The sequence below is a fragment of the Medicago sativa genome, chromosome 2 (assembly GCF_051527215.1).
Source record: "Medicago sativa cultivar Bolivia chromosome 2, Bolivia_mono, whole genome shotgun sequence".
NCBI lineage: Eukaryota > Viridiplantae > Streptophyta > Magnoliopsida > Fabales > Fabaceae > Medicago > Medicago sativa.
Genome location: NC_140750.1, coordinates 78059514 through 78082214, shown reverse-complemented (window position 1 = coordinate 78082214; position 22701 = coordinate 78059514). Strand labels below are relative to the sequence as shown.

Genomic DNA, 22701 nt, shown 5'->3' with positions numbered 1-22701 from the left:
GTTTTTAGATCTGAGTTTACATCTAACATATGTATTTATGTTTATTCTCAGAGGAATCACAATGGAGAGACCAATTCAATATATCGGTGATATTAACCAAAAGAAGGATTTCTGGAAGCTGGCTGTGAGGGTGAAAGACAAATGGGTTGTTGTTAAGGATGGGAAGGAGCACTTGGAAATGGTTATCGTTGATGCTAAGGTTTTGTGTTTATCTTAAGCTGTTTTAATATTGTAGATGCTTAGTAGAGGATAAAACATACCTGAATAACAATTACTTTTACATGCTAAGGTTTTGTGTTTATCTTAACATACATCTATGATTATATAATTTTTCTGAAAAAATAATAATAATGATTATATAATTATATGTGTCTCTCCTTACTTACTTTAACATACAAAGTTTGCTTCCATAAACTAACAATCAACATATGTTATAGGGGGATGATATTCATGTTGCGATCCCTACTGAATACAAAGCTATGTATGACCTGATACTGAAAGAGAACAACACCTACACATTGAGCAACTTTCAAGTTGGTACCAATGATTTGCTCTTCAAATCATCCGATCATAAGTACCGTTTGAAATGGACTGGCGGGACAACAGCAACTGATGTAAATGTTCACAACATACCAAATCCTCCACTGAAAATGAAACCTTTAGCTGAAATTATCTCTGGAAAATGGCGGCCTGATATCTTATATCGTGAGTGTCTTATGTTTATTTTCAAAACTCTGTTAACATGCCTGACTTATAGAATATGGTTTAATGGGTTTATGTGTGATTTATGTCCAGATGTCATCGGTGTGGTTCAAGACATGGGATATTGCCAGCTCCATGAAGGTACAGGGAAGAAACTTCAGGTAAACTTTACTTTGAGAGACTTGAGTGATGTCACTCTTAACTGCACTCTATGGGAGTCCTATGCTGGGACCTTTATTCACTACAACAATATGAGGAAAGAACATGGTCCAGTAATAGTTATGCTGAAGTATGGCAAAGTCAAAGAAGAAGGTTTGTTTATATTTTTTCATCTACAATTTAGAAGGGTAGTAATGTGTTTAAAATTGGTTCTTTACTACTTATGTCACTCTCAGTTGTAGGTCGTTTTCCACTCAGCATTTCTAACACTTACTCCTTCACCAAGTTGTTTATTAATGACGACATTCCTGAGATCAATCAGTTTAGGGAAAGGTCTGGTCTAATTTTTTAATGACTCTACATTACTCCATACTTTTGTCTTATGTTATTGTACTTTAAAGTATGTTTATATCGATACACAATCCATGTAGGTTGCCTAAGGAAAACCTAAGTCAGTCCCAAAGTCAGATTGTGTGTACACAATCAAGTGGTTCTCAGATGTCGACTGAAGCTGATTTGTTGTCCGAGCCAATGATTATGCCATTGTCTCAGATCATGGAACTTGATCAGGTTTAATAAGTGCATCACTACTAAATATGTTGCTTTTTTTTCCACACATTTATTTGCATTTATCAATACTTTATGATTTGGAAAATCCAGATATCCTATTGTGTCACTGTTGCACATGTTGAGAAGGTAAACTCTACCAAATTTGGCTGGTACTATTTGGCTTGCTGCAAGTGTAATAAGATTGCTAAAGGTGACAATCCTCCATATACATGTGATTCTGGACACAACACCGAAACTGAGGTAGTCAAGTAAGTATTCTACCGTAAGATTTATACTATCTTTCGCAACTTTTTTAAAGGTAACCTAAACATTAAGACACTTAACTGATGATATCACATGGCTGTTAGGTACAAGTTGGAGATTGATGTATCTTACGAGAACACAAAGGCTAAATTTGTTCTTTGGGACCGTGAGGTCGCTCAATTGTTGGGTCTTTCAGCAACACAGCTCCGCAGTGACATGATTCAGGTCTATTCCTATTTAAGTTATTTGAATTTTAAACATTGCTTTCGCGTTGCATTTCATAACTTTACTTAACAATTGTTGTTGTTACCTCAGGCTGGCATAACTAATCGCTTTGAGTATCCTATGATCATTGATAACATTGCTGAAAAGACTTTCGTTTTCAAGGTCAAGTGGCAACCCAGGTGGAAGTCATTTTCTGTGGTGTGTTGCCGGGTAGGGCAACCATTTGTTGATCAAATCATTTCTATGTTCCCTATTGTTGAGGTAATATTAATTATATAACTATCACCTAATATGTAGTTCAACTTTATTCATATTAGGAGACACTTACGTATCTATAATGATCACAACTATAATATGCAGCCTGTTGCACCACGTGCTGACCCAATTGAAGTTCCTCAGATTTCAAACACTCTTGAAAGTGAAGATCATACCATTCCAGCTGTAAGTACTATCATTATATTTGAGGACAACTTCTATTGTAGTCCCTGCGTATAACAAACGAATTAACCTTTATGCCGTACAAAATCACCAATTGCAGGAAGGGATGTCTGGAACATCTGAATATGATCCTGATCAAACATCATCTCAGATCACACCTATTAGCAACCCCAACAATGCTGACAAAATGGTTGATTGGGATGGTCTTTCCCAACTCACCCCTCTGAACAACATATTGCTTGCTGAACCATCATTTGCACCAGCCCGCACTCTAACAACCCCAGAAACTCCTAAGGCCACATTTCCTGTTCCTCCGCCACGCACCCATGATGAAATGCCTCCTGCGAAACACTCTTCATCCAAAAGGGTGAAGCTAATCAAACAGGAGAAGAAGTGACCTACATACCTGCATTATTATTATTATTACTTTTAGCTATAGCATCTGTTTTGTAATATTTTGAAAACGTATTAACTTGGTGAACTTTTGTTTCCCAAGTTATACATAACTTGCTACTTTACTACCAATCAATGATGCTGTTATATTATTTCACTATTTATATAACTTATTTAATCAACTACTATGTAACTTCTATCTATTTAAAACTTCTGTAGACTTGAATTCTATATGTAACAATGTTTTATCCTAATTATACAAAATGATTCTCAATCATGTCCAGTTATGACTCATTTTTTACCATAGAAGTTATAACTTCATGGCATAATATCATATCCATTCCCAAAATACTCAACATATTGTTGTATCAAGACAAGGATAATATTCTACTGAATTCCATTCTAATGGATCCTTCTAAAAGTTAATATGAACTTACCATATCATATTTTTACTCTAATCCCTCATCTGAATCGTTTAATACATATACATATACATACATCATATTTTTCCTCTCATTCACTTATACTTCTACTCTAAACTATATTGTTCTACTATAAACTAAGTGTCTACTATTATTCATTATAATTTTTGTTTTTATAGAACAATTTGGTATTAAAGTCGGTTTTCTATTCAAAATATCTGTATGTCAATGCAACTTGAATGTCCACTGTACAGTTATCTGAGGTACTTTGATCAACTCATTGTATGAAACTAATTATTAAATCTGAAAATAATACTCACAAGCAACATAATACTTCTTTCCTGACTCCACAACACTTTACAACTTATATAATAAATACATATAAAATACACTACTTCCTGTTTGACAAGACATTTGAACTTTGGAAAATGTACCCTATCTACCATGCATTAATTGATGAAACAGTGTTGGCTGGTACTCAGCTGCACGCTTATACATCTTTTACTAACTTCATGTTTGTTTCTACAAGTCCTTTTGGTTTATACTTACTCTCATAACATGTCTACATTTTCATACTAATCTTTTTTAAAAAAACTATATGCAATGTCTCACTTTGCCACCTAATTAATTTGTATATGGATTATATGTTTGGATCTAACTCAATCTTTCAACTATCTTACAACAAATGTGATATATGAAATGAAGAAGTTTCATTCAATCATAGAACATACCAGCAAGGTACATTTGTTGATTGCAGGCTGAATCTATTCAATATAAGTACCAAGTGGAGAGAAGACACCAGGTATTTTTTCAACTATATCCATAATAATCTCTCCATTTGAGGATATATGCGGACCTGATCTGTTTTATTCATATATGTGCAGGAAATGGATGAAGATAATGTATCACCTCAAACAAGCTCTGCAGAAGCTAGAAACAAGAGGAAGTTAACTTGCAAAAAAAAAGGTAATATTTCAAAAAGACCAACTAGATCAAAACCTCTTTCTGATATAACCTCATCCACACTTAACAGCCAGATTAATCCAACAAACACCGCTAATATCTCATCCGTTGCTAATCAAACCCAGTTTTCACAACTTGATCATCATATCCAACACCCACCTACCTATGGAAGGAGATGTGTACCTGGGTTAAATCTTATTGCAAAGTTTGATGCAACTTTGCAACCTGGATCAACTGCTCACCAAAATAATAATTTTGCCAATAAGAATGTTGCCAATAAACGCAAAACACCTGATATATCATATGTTCATAACACCCCTTCTTCATCCATTACAACAATCAACAACCAGACGTTTCCAACATCAATAGCTAAGTCAACTGCATCAAAACCTCTTGCTGATAGAACCTCATCCACATTTAACACTCAAATTAATCCAACGTCAAGCCAAAATTTCGTACCTATACCATATGTTGGAAGAACAAGCCTACATGGCTCGAATCTTCTTCACCAATTTGATGCTGTGGTGCAACCTGGACAAACTGGTTCCCAAATTCCTAATGTTGCCAGTATGGAAAAAAACACCTGATAACCGTAATGGTGATCACCTCCCATCTCCATCTATGAAACAGCTTAATAAGAGGATACTTCCGGCTTCATTAACTAAGCCAACATATCAAAATCAGCAAACTTTCCACAAATCAGCTTTAAATAACCCTCCAAAAACGCCTGCTACTCAAAACAACTCCACCATTATTACACAACCTTTCCCAATCAAATCTTCAACTTCTAATGTTGAAACATACACCAAAACTGCCTCATCCAATCCTGATTGCTTCGCAAGGGGATTCTTATGTAGAAACAGCAGAAATGCCAACACAAAAGACACTGTTCCTACTTTTGAGCCATTACATCATTTCAACGGCTCAATGGTTCATAACTCTTCAACCACATTCATGGCTTCAAACAAGACCAATAACCTCCCAACTTCACATACAACCAGAAGTGATCCTTATGTGCCTAATAATGTGAGTAATACACCAACATCCAAATCTGATCATGGTCATTATTATCCATCATCTAATTTTCACGTCGGTGAAAGTTCTAATTCAACTGCTCAAGTTCGAAGAAGGAGTACATCTATTGCCAACGATGCTGAATACTTCAGGACCAGGCCTGTTCATTGCAACACTGCAACACAAACTAATGTTAATGGTAATGATACGGATTCAGACTCTGACTCTGATCAGAGTACCAACACAGATCACTCAGGCAGTACTTCAGATGAAGAAATTGACATTGAACAAGACAACCATGCTGAAGGTATATTACAATGTATTACAATTTCAAAATGTTCTCTTTTTTAAATACTGTCTATTCATATTACAATGATAACATTTAAATACATATTAATATACTTTATATCTGCATAGGGTACTTTGATATAGGTGATCCAGTTTGGGAGTGTCAATATTGTGGTTCTTTAATGTGGTATCAAGAGAGGAAAGAAAAATCAAGGAACACAACACAGCCAAAGTTTAGCTTATGTTGTGGAACTGGTAATGTTCAACTACCACTGCTGGAACAACCTCCACCTTTACTTAAACATCTCTTATTTGATCATCAAAGCAGAGACAGTAAGAATTACCAAGCAAACGCAAGAGTATATAATGCTATGTTTTCTTTTACTTCACCTGGTATGAGTATGGACACCGACATTGGAAAAGGCAGAGGTCCACCCACATTGAGACTGCATGGACAGACCTGTCATAGAATTGGCAGCATGTTACCCTTAGCAGGACAAAGACCAAAATTTGCACAGCTATATATCTATGACACAGATAATGAAATTGCTAACAGAATATCCACTTTCAAGTCAGTAAACATATATAACTTTTGGTCTATATCTATATTTACCCTATCAAGTCATATTTATTTTATTTATGCACTTTACAATTTTTTTATTGGAATACCAGGAACAACAAAGACCTTGACCCGAAGATTGTGCAGCAATTGAAGTCAATGCTTGATCAGAATAATGTACATGCTAAAGCTTTTAGAATGGCACGAGATATTTTAAAGGATGGCCCTGTTCAGCATGTTAAGTTGAAACTCATTTCTGAAAGGAAGAGTGATGGTAGGGTTTATAACAAACCTACAGTTTCTGAGGTTGCAGCACTAATTGTAGGTGATATCGATTCAGCTGCAAAGAGAGATATTATAATGCAAGGTCAAAGTGGACATTTACAAAGAATTGATGAGTTTCATGCAAGCTATCTAGGTTTTCAATATCCCCTTATTTTCCCTTATGGAGAAGATGGTTACCGCCCTGGAATATTGCTAAGGTACAAAGATGATACTGTTGTTACTGGAAGAAATCGATTAACTATTAAAGGATGGCTCTCATTCCGTATCGTGGTCAGAAAATTTGAGGCACATACTTTAATATGTTCTAGAAGACTTTTTCAGCAATTTTTGGTAGATGGTTACACAATGATGGAAACAGAAAGACTTACTTGGTTAAGAAGAAATCAAACAAAATTAAGAGTAGGTAAATACAGGCAACTAACTGAATCCACTGCTGGTGCTAATCAAGGTACACAAACAATAAAAGGAACAAGAGTAGTGTTGCCCTCAACGTTTGTAGGCAGCAAAAGATACATGGATCAATTGTATTTTGATGGGATGGCTATTTCAAGTATGGTTGGATTCCCAGACTTTTTTATTACATTTACATGTAATCCTAATTGGCCTGAGATTACCAGTCAATAACTTTTTCTTTTCAATTGTACCATTCAATTACTATTATGTTATACTACTTCCAAATCATTATTTTTTCTTTAATAAAAAACAAACCAATAGTTGATTATGATAATTTGGTATAATTCCTATGACATTGTACTACTTTTTTCCATTACTAAATCTGTTTGCAATTGGCTAAATCGGCATTCATTTTTTATCCGCCATATTACATATATTAATAAACTTTTTCCAATTTATATTGACTGGTCAAATCAAATTATGTAAGGAATCTCCTTTTACTTTTGCAGGTCTATTACCTATTGAATAGACAACACTATATATGAATCTCAATTATATAACTGTAAGTATCATTTGCATCAAATAAAATTATGTTTATATATAGAGACGTGGGTAGTTTATCATCCCAAACAACCATTTTTCTTATATATATTCCCTCCGTTTTAAAATGAATGTCGCTTTAGTAAAAAAATTTGTTTCAAAATAAATGTCATTCTCACTTTTCAACGTACTTTTAATTACTTTTTTCAAATAGTTTCCTTAATTATTACTATCCACCCACAATTCAAAGTAGTACTTTAATTTATAATCATGATAAATGCACCAATAACTACCAATGTTATTTTAGTAAAAGTATCATATCTTTGGACAACATTATTTCATTACTTAATATATGTGCAATTGGCTAAATTAACACTTATTTTGAAACGGATGAAATAAGACAAATTATATTTTTGCAACAATTTTTTATAAATTGTGTGACAATTTTATCTCTCATACTCACATTACCTTTTTACTTTTTCTCTCTATTACTTTAGTTTTTGTACCAATATCTCATTTTATTAGTAAAATTTGGGTTGTTATAAAAATTTTCACATATATAAATGTTCAGATAACACAACTCAACAAATAAATACAATATCCAATGCATTGTTTGTCTTATTACGAAATTTTTCTACCACCACTGAATTCTCTTTCACAACTTTATGTTTAATTTTATTCACTTATACACCGAATATATTAACTCTGTAGTGCCATCTAATCAAGCATGCATCAAAAATGTCCATTCCAATACAATGCTTCCATTACTTTTATGTGTTTTCAATTTCACAAGTACAACCTATGCTATATTTTTATATTACTTTATGTCAAATTGATAATTTTCAATACAGCTATTGAAATTATATTCTTCTCTCTCATTATATTCTTCATCAAAATCGACATTTTTATCTATCTCAACTTATTATGTATACCGCATTATTTATATAATTTTTGCAATTCAACTCTACTTACTAATTTTTCCTCATCATCTCTTTTTCAAAATGGAGTCAAGTTCATCTTCTATGACTACACTACAACAAGATCAAATTTCCGTCAATTGCAGTGTTGCTCCAACAATGACACTTGAATCTAATAGACCATTTTTCATTGCTGTTTGTACAGATGTATTACTCCCTTTTTAACTCTTTGTTTTTTCGATTCAAATTAAATGTCTATATACTAACAATCTATTTTTTATATCACAGATAATTTGTGAATTAGATCCGATTTTTATTGCAGAACATTATAATGATCTCTCCGTATTATGGTACCTACAAGATGGTTATGGCAATAGTCATGAAATTGTTTTTAACAATAGTCTAATATTTCCAATTCTTGCTGACGGTTGGCACGACTTCCGTAATTTCTATAATATCACAACAAATCCACTCATGGCTTACACATATTTAGGTAATAGTGTTTTCCAAATTAAATTTTTCAAAGGTTCTACCACAAATATTGAATATCCAAGGTACCATAGATTAACTACCTCAAGCACTAGAAATCTTACATTTGAAGTCAACGTTCCGAACACTTTTCCAATGAACTCCAAACTGGTATGTTTTTTTTCCTCTTATATTATATATATATCATATATATATATATATATATATATATATATATATATCTTTCAACATTATTTATTTTTCTCTATATGATAATAATCAATTTTTTCTTGCAGATTTTACCATCTGATATTAGTGATTTCCTAAGTATTACCAACCATGAATGCCTAAGATTATGTGGACGATCTAACACAATCACAACGTGCAAATTGATATTGAAAAGAAATCTTCAAACCCAACAAGTAACTGCGATAATTGGAAGTGGATGGAAATCCTTCCGTTCAATCAATAATATTCGGCCAGACGCAAATTTGGATTTTAAGTGTGATTCGATCATGGCAAAAAAATTTGTATTTGTAATTTAATTTGATAAGTTTATTAACTTCTACTACTAATTCATTTTTACAAGTCTTGATCATGTCCTTCTAATGTTCTATTCATTTATTTATATAGCATGCCAATTTTTTTTCCTTATTAATATACGTTGCACTGTAATTTTATCAACTTATTATTACTATACGCAATAGGTTTATATGTATATCATTTATAAATATTTTTACTTCCTGTTCGATACATATATCCATTGCACTGATAAAAAGTATATACCAATCTCTAAAATTAAGAAATTAAATACGTTTCAAATTCATTATCGCTTTATCCTTTTTGCACACAGATTAAGAAATTAAATGAAATCATCATTGGATATACTGCTTTTACTCAACTGCTCTTACTTTATAACATAAATACAAAATTAAACCATCATTTAAAATTATGTGAGACAAAACTTGGAGTATTTATTGACGGTAAGTTGGAAGTTAATAATTAAATTTTTATTGATAATGTAAAGTGAAATTAAATTTGAAAACTTTTTTTTTTCTTCCTAAAGATACACTCATTATAAAATGGTTTAAGTATTATAAAGTTCATAAGGAATTTAACTACAAACTTAATTATTCAACCATATTATTTAATTTTTTCGCCCTGCTACAACCATACAAATTTTATTCAGTGGTGTAATTCATATACTAAACTTTATTCTTACATATCATATGGACTGCCTTTTTAATATTAAAATAAAATCAATTATCCTTGGTTAGTATACAATACACACCATTCAACATCCTCACCATTTGACAACCTTTTTCTTCAACTCACGCCATAAACAAGACAATGGAAAAAATCAGATCTTTGCTTCAAACAGACCCACTTGAATATTTCTCGGTTGTGAAGGTTCAAGAACAGGTTTATGCATGATATTTTGGTCTTTACTTCAATTCTTTTTTATTGCTTAATTCTTATTATCGTTATCAATTATTATATCTTATTTCTTTAGATGCATCCTCAAATTGAACCAGCTTTTGTGAAGGAAAATTTAGCTAACCTACCAGCTTCATGGCATCTTCTCAATACAGAAAACAGAGGTCACATTTTAACTTTCAACAAAAGCTTGGTTAACCCTTTGCTTACTCATGGTTGGACTGAACTTAAGGAATTTAATGACCTTCCTGAAAATGTTGAAATTGTTTTTGCTTACTACGGAAATAATTTGTTCTCAGTGTATATGTTCAAAACAATATATACACATAATGACTTACCTACATGGCACAGCCGCTGCACAATCAACAATCACACTGCATATTTTGATTCTCTCCTTACTGAAGATGACTTTCTCAGCCCCATGAAGGTTTTTATTCTTTTTTCTTTTTTTTCACTCCATTCCTTTTTTTTTCTTTGTTTTAAATATCATATTATAATTCTTTATACAGCAAGTTGATGAACAATTTGGAATGTGTCTCAAGCAATATGGTTTCCAGGATATTAAACTTTGTGCTGATAATGGCAATGAAGAGAAATTTAAGGTCTACTTACTTAATGATGGAAAATTGACCACACAAATCGGAATTTTGTGGGATCATTTCTGCAAAACCAACAACTTCAGAATTGGCCAAACAATACGCTTCAAATTGAGCCTTTCAGATAATGCTAAATGTCATGTGTATAAAGTCAATCCTCCAGCTACATCTTCTATTGCTTCTGCTTAGTCAGTTCTACTGCCATCATCACTTGAGATCTACTTCATCAGCCATCAAAAAAACCTCAAATCACTTTCCCATTTCCACTCTTTTTATATTTGTATTTTTATTTTCCCTGCAGTATTATGGTTATTTTCATTAATGCAATATATGTAACATAAAGACTTTTTTATTTATCTTCGGTTTGAATTATTATTGTTTTATTATTCAATACTAAGTTTACTGCAATATATGTAACATTCATATATTATATTAACCATTGCATGTTTTAATTATTGAATCCAATTTTTATATACAACAATTTCCAACTGCATATATCATCCCCGACCAACCATCACCCGTGCGGATGCACGGGTTTGTTACTAGTGACCTTGTAGAAAATTTTGACAAGGTATGAGAGAGAATAATGTTTAGAATGAAGAGCGAATGATGAGAGAGATACCAAATAGAGTGAGTTAGAGAGAAAGGTGGTAGAAGAATAAAGGATAGATAGTTGCTCTTAAAATATAAGTTGGACTTCATTCGACACTTATAAAATCGAATTATAAGATGAAGAATATTCCACTTAGAAATTTTATATCCAAATCGTATTTCATCAAATATGTGATTGTTCTTAACGTACTATCTCATGATCAGGATTGACATTTGGGGTGTAACATGATTGACCGACAATGTGACCTAATATATATGTCTAAGAGCAGGGTCGGCCCAATGTATTTGTAGGCCTAAAGCGAATTTTAAATTGAATGTTCAACCTAACTCATTGATAAGTTATAATAACAAAGCGAATTTTAAATTGAATGTTCAACCTAACTCATTGATAAGTTATAATAACAAAAATTTAGCCTATCAATGATACTGTGTGTTCAGAAAGTAACCAAACTTCATTGTTACTTTGATTAAAAAACAATATTTTCTTTACTTTGTTTCACTTTTTTTGTTAGATGTATTTTGTTTTACCTTGTGAGTTGTAGCCTATATGAAATATTTTTGACTCAACACATATCAATCAATGTTGCCACTGTTTTATAAATTTGAATTGTTACCCTTATTTTTATTTTTATTTTTATTTTGCCACAACATATACCGCAAGTTTTATTTTTATATTGATATTAATTTAAAATACTGAATTAATATCTTAAGTTGCAATCATTTATATCTAATCCTAACAAACATGCTTTTACCCTAATTCCCAACCCTTAACCCTACTTTTTTGGCTCCAATCTATCCAGACCGTTAGATCATTGTAATTAGGGGAGGTTATCATATCAGCCGTTGATCAAATCTCACTCCTTGAAATTTGATTCACGTGCATAGGGAAGATGAGTCTCTTTCTCTTCCCTTCTAGCGTGTAATTTCCAAGGCTTTCTCTCTGTCATTCAAACGCTGCTTTCTCTCTTCCTCAAGCTTCTCTCTGTCCACCACCGCCTGCCCTCACATGGTCATTGGCCTCAACCTCAACACACCGCCTCTACACTTTCCCGTCGGCAACGCTGCCTCTCCTATCTTCTGCCTCACATGTTGTTACTGCCACGGTCAAATCTCTCTCTCTCTCTCTCTCTCTCTCTCTCTCCACGACCTTGCTGCCCTACCCATGGCCAAACCAATTGGTTTCAGATTTCCCTCTTTCCTTTTTCTTCAATCGTTTAATCATCTTTTTCTTTCTTCAATTTCATTTTGAGAGAGGTCGCATGGTCGCATGAAACTAGCGTCGGAAACGATGATGTGATAGTTGGCTGAATCTCTTGAACGCAAAATCCGAAGACGGCGCTAGAAGGGTGATTGTTCGATGTAGAAGACCAATCGTATATGCGTGTTGCCAATGCAATGTTCTTTGGTTTCTCAAAGGATTTACATGTAAGGAATTGTTTCAAACCCCATTTTTTTTAATTGTGATTTCACAATGAAGATTCTTATTACATATGAGATAGGTTAGTATAACTTGGTTGTTTATCCATTGATTTATTTGCATATTAAAGTTGATTACCGAAAGCTTTGTATCAATTTTGTATACCATTTGTTTTGCACATTGTATTAATGAAGCTAACTATAATTTTTTGTTTTTGTTTTTGTATTTGTCCAAGTACTCTGAAACATATCATATGTTAGCAAGAGATACAGGCTTTACTAGAAGTCGGGTAAGCCAAGAAAAAATTGTTTTTATAACTAGATAGATTTTCTGCGTTTATGTTTGGTTGGACGAATAATTGAATTATATTTGTTGCTAAAAATGTTTAAGATCTTGAATTCCTTTTGTGGATGTCAACAATATTTGGTTTCCCATATCTTATGTAATGTCATTATTTAAGTATATTTACTTTTCTAGCTTATGGTCCTGCATTTTCTCTGTTTATATTGCTTTCTTTAGAATGAAAGGTAAGTTAGCTTTCATCTAGAACTTATTTGGTCACTTGACGTTAATTACATTTTCATTTCACCGAACGATGGAAAATAAAATGGATTCAGACAGAAGATTTTGTTTTCTTTGGAACACTGATCAAATGTGAGGAAGGTTCGATCAGCCGCAAAAATAAAACCATTGCTGAGTCATCCGATCAACTTCAAACTATCCCTATTTTGCTATACTCCTGCAAATTCAAAGTTGGAAGGTTTGATATAGTATTTACTAGGTTACTACTTATGAATCACAAAAAAAAAAAAAAAATTTGAAAAGAAGTTACTGGGTTATTTTAGTTTGAACACTGAAGTGTATATTAATATTATATATTACACATTATTTTATTTTTCTGATCCATAGTTATAATTTTGTTAACGATAGCTCTGTTTGGTGGATAATGTAAAAGGCACTTGACATGTATAAAAGCAGTAGCATTTATAGCTTATGTGAGTTTGGATGATTGCTATTTTGTTCTTGCTGGCCCCTGGCCTTGCAATTATCCATTTGATGTATGGGAATTGGATTTGTTTTCAGTAGTAGATGCACTAGCACATTTAGGAGTACTGAGGGAGGGGTTTTTTGGAAATTACCGGTCCGTTGCAGCAGAAAGTATTAACGATAATAAACGGATTAGTGAAACAAAGTTCTGCTGCTGTATGTAAGTTTGTCGCGTCATTTTTTGGAGATCAAGGCTATTTGATTAACTTTTGACTCGCTTTTGATTTCACGACTGAACATTTTAATTTTTTTAAAGAAAGGGGAAAGAAAGTTCAAAAATACCCCATATTGAAAAGATTTAGGGTTCGGGGGTTGGTTATATTTAGGGAAGGTATTAACACCCTAAATATTCGTAGTACTCTACGAGAACCTCTTGATTTTATTTAACTTTTTGTACTATAAACTTGCTTGCTTTTTTTAAAAATGGAATTTTGAAATGATTAAAAAAGGAAGACCTAATTATCTACATTTTATTGATTTGGAAGGACGAGTGTCCTCTGCCTACGTACCCGTGAGGGATCAAAACCTCGTAGTTCGGGGTTAAAAAAATGACGTTTGATTTGTTGTGTTTTTTATTAGTTTTGAAAAAAGTTTTAAAATAAAAGCCAAGTGGCAAATAAGAATTGGTTTGTATTTTTTATATTGAAAGAAAAATGGACTCAAAGTATGATTAAAATTGATTTGATATTTGATTAAGAAATAAAATAAAAGGAACGATCACTTGATTGAAAATCAAGGTTTATTATGAAAATATTTTTTGTGATTTTTGCTATTTGAATGTTTTGTTGTTTTTGAATATTGAATAGAACATAAAAAAAAAACTAACGTAGCAATAAAAATAAAAGCGTGGGAATTTTGTAGTGACGTTGGATCACCACAAAATCTCCTAACCTAATCTATTTTTTTGTATTTTTTGATATATATAAAGCTTTAAAGAAATAAAAGACACGCGCGCACACACACACACACACACACACTTTTTCTCATTTATAGTTGTACAATTGACCTAATTACATTCTAAATTTATGCAATAAAATAAATGACAAAATTTAAATAAATAATAAAATGTGATGCAAAATAAATATAAAAATGCATGAGAGACATAAAATAAAATAAAAATAGAAAATAAAGGAAAAGAGGGTGCAGGTAGTAAAAGAATTTAATCTGGACTGTTGATTTGATCAACAGTCCTGATCTGATATAAAGGGCAAGGTTGCAGGCTGTTAGATCGATATCTGAAGGCTAGCAAGGGCGAGGGTGCATGGTAAGACATGCACCGTATGCATTGAATCACAAGGTTACATAAGTAACCCCACCGTCCCCATCTATTTCATTTTCTTTCTTTTCTTTCTTCCTTCTCGTCTCTTCTTTCTTTTTGTTTCTTTTCTTTTTCTTTTCAATTTTTTTCACGGCTCCCTCCTACTTCTATTCCTTCTTTCTTTGTTTCTTTTTGTTTTTTTTTAATAACCTAAAACCTAAAAAAAACTAGATCTAACAATGTAAAGCTATACCTTTGGGTCCGTTTGGATTGGTTTGAATCTGCTGGCAATGGTACGATGCTGTTGGTGATTCTATGGGTTGTGATATGAGTTTTAGGCAGGGGCGGAGCTACATAGAAGTGAGGGGGTTCAACTGAACCCCCTGGACTTAATAAAATTACACCAGTACCCCAATATTATTTGTACTTTGAACCCCCTGGAATTAATTTTTTGCACCTTGACCCAAGACAGTCTTTCTAACACTCAAACCTCAGACTCATTTTCTTATTATTTCCTCTCTCTAACCTTCTCTTCTCTCTACTGACTACACACTCTCATCTCCTTTCTTCATTCCCTGAGATCTGCCGCCGGAAAACCACCGCACACCACCACTAAGCTAACAGACCGCGCATCTCCTTTCCTCTTTGTTGTAAACCACCGCGCATCTCCGCGCTTCTCAACTACAAACACACGAACTCGGCCACCGCCCACCGCACGCGCACCACCAATAGACCGTGCCTTCTTCCACACTTACCTTTCTGGCTTTCACCGAAATTTGTGATTCAGAACAGGTAATGATTCAGAAATTTGTGATTTGAGAATTTTGAAATTATAGGGTTTCTAATTTGGGGGTTTTTGTTATATTCTTTAAAATTGGGACTTGTTGTTAGTAACTTGTTACTGCTTGCTGATTGATTGTTTAGTTTAGGGAATACTGACATGTTGTTACTGCTTGCTGATTGATTGTTTATGATTCAAAAAATTGTGAATACTGATATACTGTATAAATTTGTGTATACTGCTAGTCTGCTTGTGTATAGGCATTTTTCATGGAACAAATGTATCAGAATAAAAACAATGATATTGCTATCAGTTGTGTAAATTGTTGTTTTGAATGTTGTAGGAGTTTATGGAGAAACTTTTTAAGAGGAGATTACCATCAATTGAGCAAGGATCTAGTTTTCAACGACAACGACAACATGTTCCATGTAATTTGGAAGAGTTGCCATCCGATCCTGGAAAGCGGCCGAAAATGTCATCATATCATCCTAATGATCAAGAGATAATACGCAGAACATATTTACAAAGAGGACCATACCAACCTACTCAACACACTTTTCCTCAAAGAAGCATCGGAAAATTAATGAGAAGATTTTGTCCCTCTTGGTTCAATGAATTTGGAAATTAGTTAGAGTATAGTATAGAAAAAGATGCCGCATTTTGTTTATGTTGTTCTCTTTTTAGACCCGATATTGGAAAACAATGCGGTGGTGATACATTTGTAACAGATGGATTCACTAGTTGGAATAAAAAATCCAAACTCTCATTACATGTTGGAGGAGGCCCTAATTGTGCTCATAACATAGCTTGGAAGAAATGTGAAGATTTAATGAAACAAGATCAACATATTGAAGTTGTGTTGTCTAAGCAGTCTGAAACAACTCGTGATTTGTATCGAAGGAGGTTAACGGCTTCCCTTGATTGCCTTCACTTTCTAATGAAGCAAGGATTGCCTTTTCGTGGTCATGATGAAAAAATAGAATCTTCTAATCAAGGGAACTTCCTTGAAATGCTTAGATGGTATGCTGACAAAAAAAAGAAAGTGAAGCGAGTTGTATTGGAAAATGCTCCTGAAAATGATAAAATGAGTTCACCATCCATTCAAAAGGAAATTGTTAATGCTTCCTCTCTGGAAACCACCAAAGCTATTATTGATGACCTTGGAGATGAATTGTTTGCTATTCTTGTTGACGAATCAAGAGACATATCTGATAGTGAACAAATGGTTGTTGTTTTGCGTTATGTTAACAAGCATGGAAGTATTGTTGAACGATTTTTGGGTATTGTTCATGTTAAACTTACAACAGCCATATCATTAAAAATGGCCATAGATGAACTATTTTGCAAACATGGACTTACAACTTCAAGAATTCGTGGACAAGGTTACGATGGTGCTAGCAACATGCAAGGGCAATTTTCTGGTCTCAAAACTTTGATCTTAAAGGAAAGTCCATGTGCATTTTATGTACACTGTTTTGCTCATCAATTACAACTTGCATTGGTTGCTATTTCCAGAGATCACCTTCTAGTTAATTCTCTTTTTAGCACAATATCCACTTTAACAAATGTTGTTCGAGGATCTTGCAAACGTACTGACATGCTTCACGAACAACAAAGAATCAATGTTAAGAATGCATTGGAAGATGGAGAAGTTGTTAGTGGAAAAGGTTTGAATCAAGCAAGAAATATGAAACGTGCTGCTGATACCCGTTGGAGTTCCCACTTTGGAACTTTGGTGAATTTGATATTGATGTATAGTTCTGTAATTGATGTTCTTAAAATGTTGAAAGATGATGTTTCAGTCAAAGATGGAAGAGGGGAAGCAAATGGTCTTTTACTTTTAATGAATAATTTTGATTTTGCTATCACATTGCATTTGATGAAAAAAGTCTTAGGTATTTCAAATGATTTGTCACAAGCATTGCAGAGAAAAGATCAAGACATCGTCAATGCTATGAACTTGGTTAGCATTACAAAAGAGTTGTTACAAACACTAAGAGATGATGGCTGGGAACCTTTATTGGAGGAGGTAACTTTATTTTGCAACAAGCATGGCATTAGCATTCCAAACATGGATGATATATACTTTCGTGGACAATCAAAACGTGGAGGTAATGTTGATTCTATCACAATAGAGAGTCATTACCGCATTGAATTATTTTATACTGTTGTGGATATGCAGCTTCAAGAACTTAATAATCGTTTTAATGAGACAAATAGTCGATTGCTTATTTGCATGGAGTGTTTGAGCCCAACCAACTTGTTCTCTAGTTTTGACAAGGCAAAGTTGATTGAATTTGCCAAGTTTTATCCAAGTGAATTTTCTCCAACCACATTGGTATTCCTTGATAGTCAACTTGAGACTTACATCTCTGATATGCGTAAGAGTGTAGAATTTGCATCTTTGAAAGGAATAAGTGATCTATCAAAAAAACTGGTTGCAACTAAAAGGCATATTACTTATTTGTTCGTCTACCGACTTTTGAAGTTAGCAATGATTTTACCTGTTGCAACAGCAACCGTTGAACGAGCCTTTTCTGCTATGAAGATTGTGAAGAACAGATTGCGTAATCAAATGGCGGATGATTTTCTAAACGATTGTCTTGTGACTTACATTGAGAGAGATGTGTTCAAAAAGGTTGATAAGGAGTTGATTATTCAACGATTTCAGAAGATGGCACCTCGTAGGGAGCAATTGTAGAGTATGCATATGAAGTATTTTGACTACAAGGTACACTGAATGCACTGTAATTTTTTGAATATATATTATTATAATTATTAGTAATTAAATATATTATTATAATTATTAGTAATTAAAGTTCGCAAGTATGAACCCCCTGGTCCAGGTTCCTGGCAACGCCACTGGTTTTAGGATCGAAGATGTTGGGTTAGAGTGGTAACAGATGTGTTGGTTTTGATTTAACTGACTGTGTTGTGATTGCTTTGTGCGATGGCCTGGCTGTGGTTATGTGTGTTGGAAAGAGTTTTGGTTACTGGTATGATTGGTACTGGTGAATGGGAAATTGGTGATTGGATTCCTGTTGTGAGGTTTGAAGCTGTGCTTGTGTGTTACTGTGTGTGAAAAGAATTGTCCTCTTCTCTAATTCAGTCTCATTCTTTTAAAGGCCAAGACCAATTCAGAAAAGGGAAAAAATATGTTAAATGGGATTGAATGGATTTTATGGGAATTGAAGGTGATTGAAAACGCGTGTAATGGATTTGGAAACAAAGTTCTGACCTTGGCAGTTAATTGTGGCATGGAGAAAGTTAAGAAAGAAAATTGGACACTATTATTTTTGGACACTTAAAAAGAAATAAAAAAAAGCTAGAAATAGAAGAATAGAAAATGACTAAATAAAAATTAAAATTTAAAACTAAAATTAAAATTAAAATTAAAATTAAAAGAGAATTAATAAAAGATGGAAATTTTAAGGGTGAAAATATAATAATAAAAAGAGAAGAGGGTCCGCTTGGAACCAAAAATGAGGTATTTTAAAATACCTCCCTGCCGAAATTTTCTTGAAAAGTCAGGGGCTAATCAGGGTCAAACGGCTTATGAATGTATGACCCTAGGTCAAAAATTGGGGTATGACAAAGTTCTACTACAGCACTAGCACATTTGTTGTATTGCTTGCTGTATGTAAGTGCAATTGCTGCAAATTATGCAGTCTGTGCAAGCTGTGTTCCGGCCAGATCAGATTAATACTGATCTGTGAAGGCTGGTTCACGGTGCATCGACAATTGAAAGGCGTAGAAACAGTCATAAAAAAATTGTTATGATAAGTCATTAGGATCTCTTACTCCATTGAATTAATTTTAAATTAGCTCTAATATGCACTCTTGGTGAAAGTATGATATTTGATAAGTCTCCTTCCCACATGCTGTTTTGTTATTCTAAGTTGTTTACTTACCCTCACATATCTTAATTTGTAATGCTTATTTTAGTTTAATCATAGCTCCATTTTACTGCAATGCTAACAAATGTTTTTTTTTTCAATACATAGCTCCATTGGATCCAAATTCATTGACTGATATGGACATGTAAACGAGCTAAGGGTTAAATATCGAACATATGTTGTTGGATTTCATGTTAATGATGTGCGTGTAATTTATCTTTGATCTTTCATTATATTTTTGTTCTTTTTCATTGATCCTAACCTTTCACTGTCATATAGGGTGCTGTGATGTTACCTCCCATGTTTGTTGCTGATTTTGGTAATGAAATCAATCACTATGCAACAATGATTGATTCATGTAACAATTAATTTGATGTTGTAGTTGAAAAGGTAAATGGTAGTATATATTTAACCAAAGAATGGTTCGCTCTCCGTTATTTCTATGACATCCGTTTTGGTGCTTGGATCACTATGGTATATGCTGGGTTGGGTCAGTTTGGAATAACCATAAAATTTTCTATTTCTATGTCATTGCTACAAAATTTTCTCTTGATGGGTTCATGTTGATTTTGATAAGATTGCAAATTTGTGTAAAAACATATGTATGCAAACCTTTTTTTATGAGCTATTTTTTGTTCCCGCTGTGTGTTTTTTGCAGATTTGCTTAAGATTTGTGCAGCTACAAGTTTGTTACTTACATGGTTGTCTAATTGTGGTATGCTGATTTGTTCATTTAAGGGTTGAGAATGAAATTAGTTTGCACTCCCTTAGAAAATAGTTCTCTAAACTGAACTTCCCATAATCTCTTATGATCATTGTACACACCAAATCTCTTACCCCTAAGTCAAATTTGCTTTTGTCTACTACATTTCATTGTTTGTCTACATTTACTTATATATATATATATATATATATATATATATATATATATATATATTATTGGACAAAATTACTTCTTATGCCTATTCTTCCCTGATTCATAGAAGTTGTTCTACAATGGTTTTTGTGAATTTGCATTGGATAAGAGGACCACGGCCATGGTGGTCATGGCACAAGTGCGGAAACAATTGGAATTGCACTATTATTTTTTGATATGTCGTACAATCATAATTGGTGGTGAGTGGAAGTGTATGATTGAGTGCAGAATATTTGAAGGTGTACGTTTCAAGCTAGGTGATCCGATGGTCGGCAAAAGTTAAATTGTTTACCTTCATGTCTATCGAGAGTTCAGTTTTTAAGCTGGGGTCTTCATATGAATTTCCATTTTGAATGTTGTTTCTATTGTAATCTGCCAATTATCAGAATTTTTTTGAAGAAACCAATTATCAGAATTATGTTAGATAAGTTTACGTCTAATGTGTTCAGCTCCATTGTGTAATCTGTTTCCGTGTTTCAATTTCAATAAAATCCAATTAAAATAACCTATTCTGCTTCAAGCTGTATGTGTAATTGCGTAATCAAATGGCGGATGATTTTCTAAACGATTGTCTTGTGACTTACATTGAGAGAGATGTGTTCAAAAAGGTTGATAAGGAGTTGATTATTCAACGATTTCAGAAGATGGCACCTCGTAGGGAGCAATTGTAGAGTATGCATATGAAGTATTTTGACTACAAGGTACACTGAATGCACTGTAATTTTTTGAATATATATTATTATAATTATTAGTAATTAAATATATTATTATAATTATTAGTAATTAAAGTTCGCAAGTATGAACCCCCTGGTCCAGGTTCCTGGCAACGCCATTGGTTTTAGGATCGAAGATGTTGGGTTAGAGTGGTAACAGATGTGTTGGTTTTGATTTAACTGACTGTGTTGTGATTGCTTTGTGCGATGGCCTGGCTGTGGTTATGTGTGTTGGAAAGAGTTTTGGTTACTGGTATGATTGGTACTGGTGAATGGGAAATTGGTGATTGGATTCCTGTTGTGAGGTTTGAAGCTGTGCTTGTGTGTTACTGTGTGTGAAAAGAATTGTCCTCTTCTCTAATTCAGTCTCATTCTTTTAAAGGCCAAGACCAATTCAGAAAAGGGAAAAAATATGTTAAATGGGATTGAATGGATTTTATGGGAATTGAAGGTGATTGAAAACGCGTGTAATGGATTTGGAAACAAAGTTCTGACCTTGGCAGTTAATTGTGGCATGGAGAAAGTTAAGAAAGAAAATTGGACACTATTATTTTTGGACACTTAAAAAGAAATAAAAAAAAGCTAGAAATAGAAGAATAGAAAATGACTAAATAAAAATTAAAATTTAAAACTAAAATTAAAATTAAAATTAAAATTAAAAGAGAATTAATAAAAGATGGAAATTTTAAGGGTGAAAATATAATAATAAAAAGAGAAGAGGGTCCGCTTGGAACCAAAAATGAGGTATTTTAAAATACCTCCCTGCCGAAATTTTCTTGAAAAGTCAGGGGCTAATCTGTTGGAACAAAATGTGTTTAACAATGAACCTTAAAGGGTTTTGATGATAACAAGGTATTAAAAATTGTAAATTGGACTAGCTAATATTTGTTCAAGTGTACAGGACCATAATTATAAAGTTACATCATCATTGGTTCTGAATGAGCAAATAAAGAGCTATGGAAACAACAAAAATTTGAAGCTTGGACGCTCCTGAAGGCAACTTGCTACTGAAGAGAAAAAGCGCTCCTGAAGTCAAGCTGCTCCTGAAGAAATAGCGCTCCTGAAGTAAGCTGCTCCTGAAGAATAGTGCTTCTGAAGACAAGAGGTCCAGAAGCCACATCATCAGAAGCTGCGTCATCAGAAGCTGCAGAAGTCATATCATCAGAAGCTGCATCATCAGAAGCTGCCTCATCAGAAGCCATTTCACCAGAAGCTGAATATCAACTGGATTTGCAAAGAATCAAGAATTGAAGAATTATCAATGCAAAAGCTGTCTATTGGATTCGAAAACACAAACAAAGGATTAGTGGAGTTTGCAACGGTCATTTCAAAGGTGTTTGAAGGCGTGTGTTTGCAATTTGGACGAAAGCGTTGACATTGTACTTTGTACGAATTGTACAACCACGTTCTCCACTACTCTGTTTTGTGTCCGCGCTACAGGACAAGAAA

General features: G+C 33.4%; 5 protein-coding genes and 1 long non-coding RNA gene across 10 annotated transcripts; all 6 read left to right on the top strand.

Annotated features, from left to right (window-relative positions):
- Positions 1 to 39: 39 nt before the first annotated feature.
- On the top strand, positions 40 to 2890 carry LOC146951040 (uncharacterized). Of its 2 annotated transcripts, XM_085747003.1 has the most exons (10): positions 40 to 199; positions 438 to 705; positions 796 to 1014; positions 1104 to 1194; positions 1293 to 1431; positions 1522 to 1679; positions 1779 to 1899; positions 1990 to 2160; positions 2260 to 2340; positions 2438 to 2890. In XM_085747003.1, the coding sequence occupies exons 1-10, from the start codon at positions 62 to 64 to the stop codon at positions 2732 to 2734; spliced, it is 1683 nt and encodes a 560-aa protein (XP_085603129.1). In that variant the 5' UTR covers positions 40 to 61; the 3' UTR covers positions 2735 to 2890. The 2 variants fall into 2 exon arrangements, with proteins under 2 accessions (XP_085603129.1, XP_085603128.1); XM_085747002.1 differs by having other exon boundaries at positions 438 to 1014.
- Positions 2891 to 5557: 2667 nt separating this feature from the next.
- On the top strand, positions 5558 to 6885 carry LOC146951039 (uncharacterized). Its single transcript, XM_085748704.1, has 2 exons — positions 5558 to 5988; positions 6090 to 6885. Exons 1-2 carry the CDS (start codon positions 5600 to 5602, stop codon positions 6883 to 6885), a joined length of 1185 nt encoding a protein of 394 aa, XP_085604830.1. The 5' UTR covers positions 5558 to 5599.
- Positions 6886 to 8195: 1310 nt separating this feature from the next.
- On the top strand, positions 8196 to 9124 carry LOC146951038 (uncharacterized). Its single transcript, XM_085748703.1, has 3 exons — positions 8196 to 8318; positions 8400 to 8750; positions 8876 to 9124. The coding sequence occupies exons 1-3, from the start codon at positions 8196 to 8198 to the stop codon at positions 9122 to 9124; spliced, it is 723 nt and encodes a 240-aa protein (XP_085604829.1).
- Positions 9125 to 9897: 773 nt separating this feature from the next.
- Positions 9898 to 10981, top strand: LOC146951037 (uncharacterized). Its single transcript, XM_085741584.1, has 3 exons — positions 9898 to 10001; positions 10093 to 10443; positions 10526 to 10981. Exons 1-3 carry the CDS (start codon positions 9930 to 9932, stop codon positions 10799 to 10801), a joined length of 699 nt encoding a protein of 232 aa, XP_085597710.1. The 5' UTR covers positions 9898 to 9929; the 3' UTR covers positions 10802 to 10981.
- Positions 10982 to 11978: 997 nt separating this feature from the next.
- Positions 11979 to 20979, top strand: LOC146951035 (uncharacterized). 4 transcript variants are annotated; one of them, XR_015027763.1, is made up of 4 exons: positions 11979 to 12649; positions 12877 to 12930; positions 13725 to 13848; positions 19732 to 20979. It is a non-coding gene; the product is annotated as an uncharacterized LOC146951035 (long non-coding RNA). The 4 variants fall into 4 exon arrangements; XR_015027764.1 differs by lacking the exon at positions 13725 to 13848; XR_015027765.1 differs by lacking the exons at positions 13725 to 13848; positions 19732 to 20979 and having other exon boundaries at positions 11979 to 12327; positions 12475 to 12649; positions 12877 to 13635.
- On the top strand, positions 16075 to 18773 carry LOC146951036 (uncharacterized). The gene is made up of 2 exons (XM_085747001.1): positions 16075 to 18458; positions 18574 to 18773. The coding sequence occupies exon 1, from the start codon at positions 16557 to 16559 to the stop codon at positions 18426 to 18428; it is 1872 nt and encodes a 623-aa protein (XP_085603127.1). The 5' UTR covers positions 16075 to 16556; the 3' UTR covers positions 18429 to 18458; positions 18574 to 18773.
- Positions 20980 to 22701: the final 1722 nt, after the last annotated feature.

Coding starts and splice junctions, on each gene's coding strand:
- LOC146951037 (XM_085741584.1), top strand. CDS start 9,930: ATGGAAAAAATCAGATCTTTGCTTCAAACAGACCCACTTGAATATTTC. Junction 10,002..10,092: donor TTGTGAAGGTTCAAGAACAG/GTTTATGCATGA, acceptor TTATTTCTTTAG/ATGCATCCTCAAATTGAACC. Junction 10,444..10,525: donor ACTTTCTCAGCCCCATGAAG/GTTTTTATTCTT, acceptor TTCTTTATACAG/CAAGTTGATGAACAATTTGG.
- LOC146951040 (XM_085747002.1), top strand. CDS start 62: ATGGAGAGACCAATTCAATATATCGGTGATATTAACCAAAAGAAGGAT. Junction 200..437: donor TGGTTATCGTTGATGCTAAG/GTTTTGTGTTTA, acceptor CATATGTTATAG/GGGGATGATATTCATGTTGC. Junction 1,680..1,778: donor ACCGAAACTGAGGTAGTCAA/GTAAGTATTCTA, acceptor CATGGCTGTTAG/GTACAAGTTGGAGATTGATG.
- LOC146951039 (XM_085748704.1), top strand. CDS start 5,600: ATGTGGTATCAAGAGAGGAAAGAAAAATCAAGGAACACAACACAGCCA. Junction 5,989..6,089: donor AACAGAATATCCACTTTCAA/GTCAGTAAACAT, acceptor TTGGAATACCAG/GAACAACAAAGACCTTGACC.
- LOC146951036 (XM_085747001.1), top strand. CDS start 16,557: ATGAAACAAGATCAACATATTGAAGTTGTGTTGTCTAAGCAGTCTGAA.
- LOC146951038 (XM_085748703.1), top strand. CDS start 8,196: ATGGAGTCAAGTTCATCTTCTATGACTACACTACAACAAGATCAAATT. Junction 8,319..8,399: donor TCATTGCTGTTTGTACAGAT/GTATTACTCCCT, acceptor TTTATATCACAG/ATAATTTGTGAATTAGATCC. Junction 8,751..8,875: donor TTCCAATGAACTCCAAACTG/GTATGTTTTTTT, acceptor TTTTTCTTGCAG/ATTTTACCATCTGATATTAG.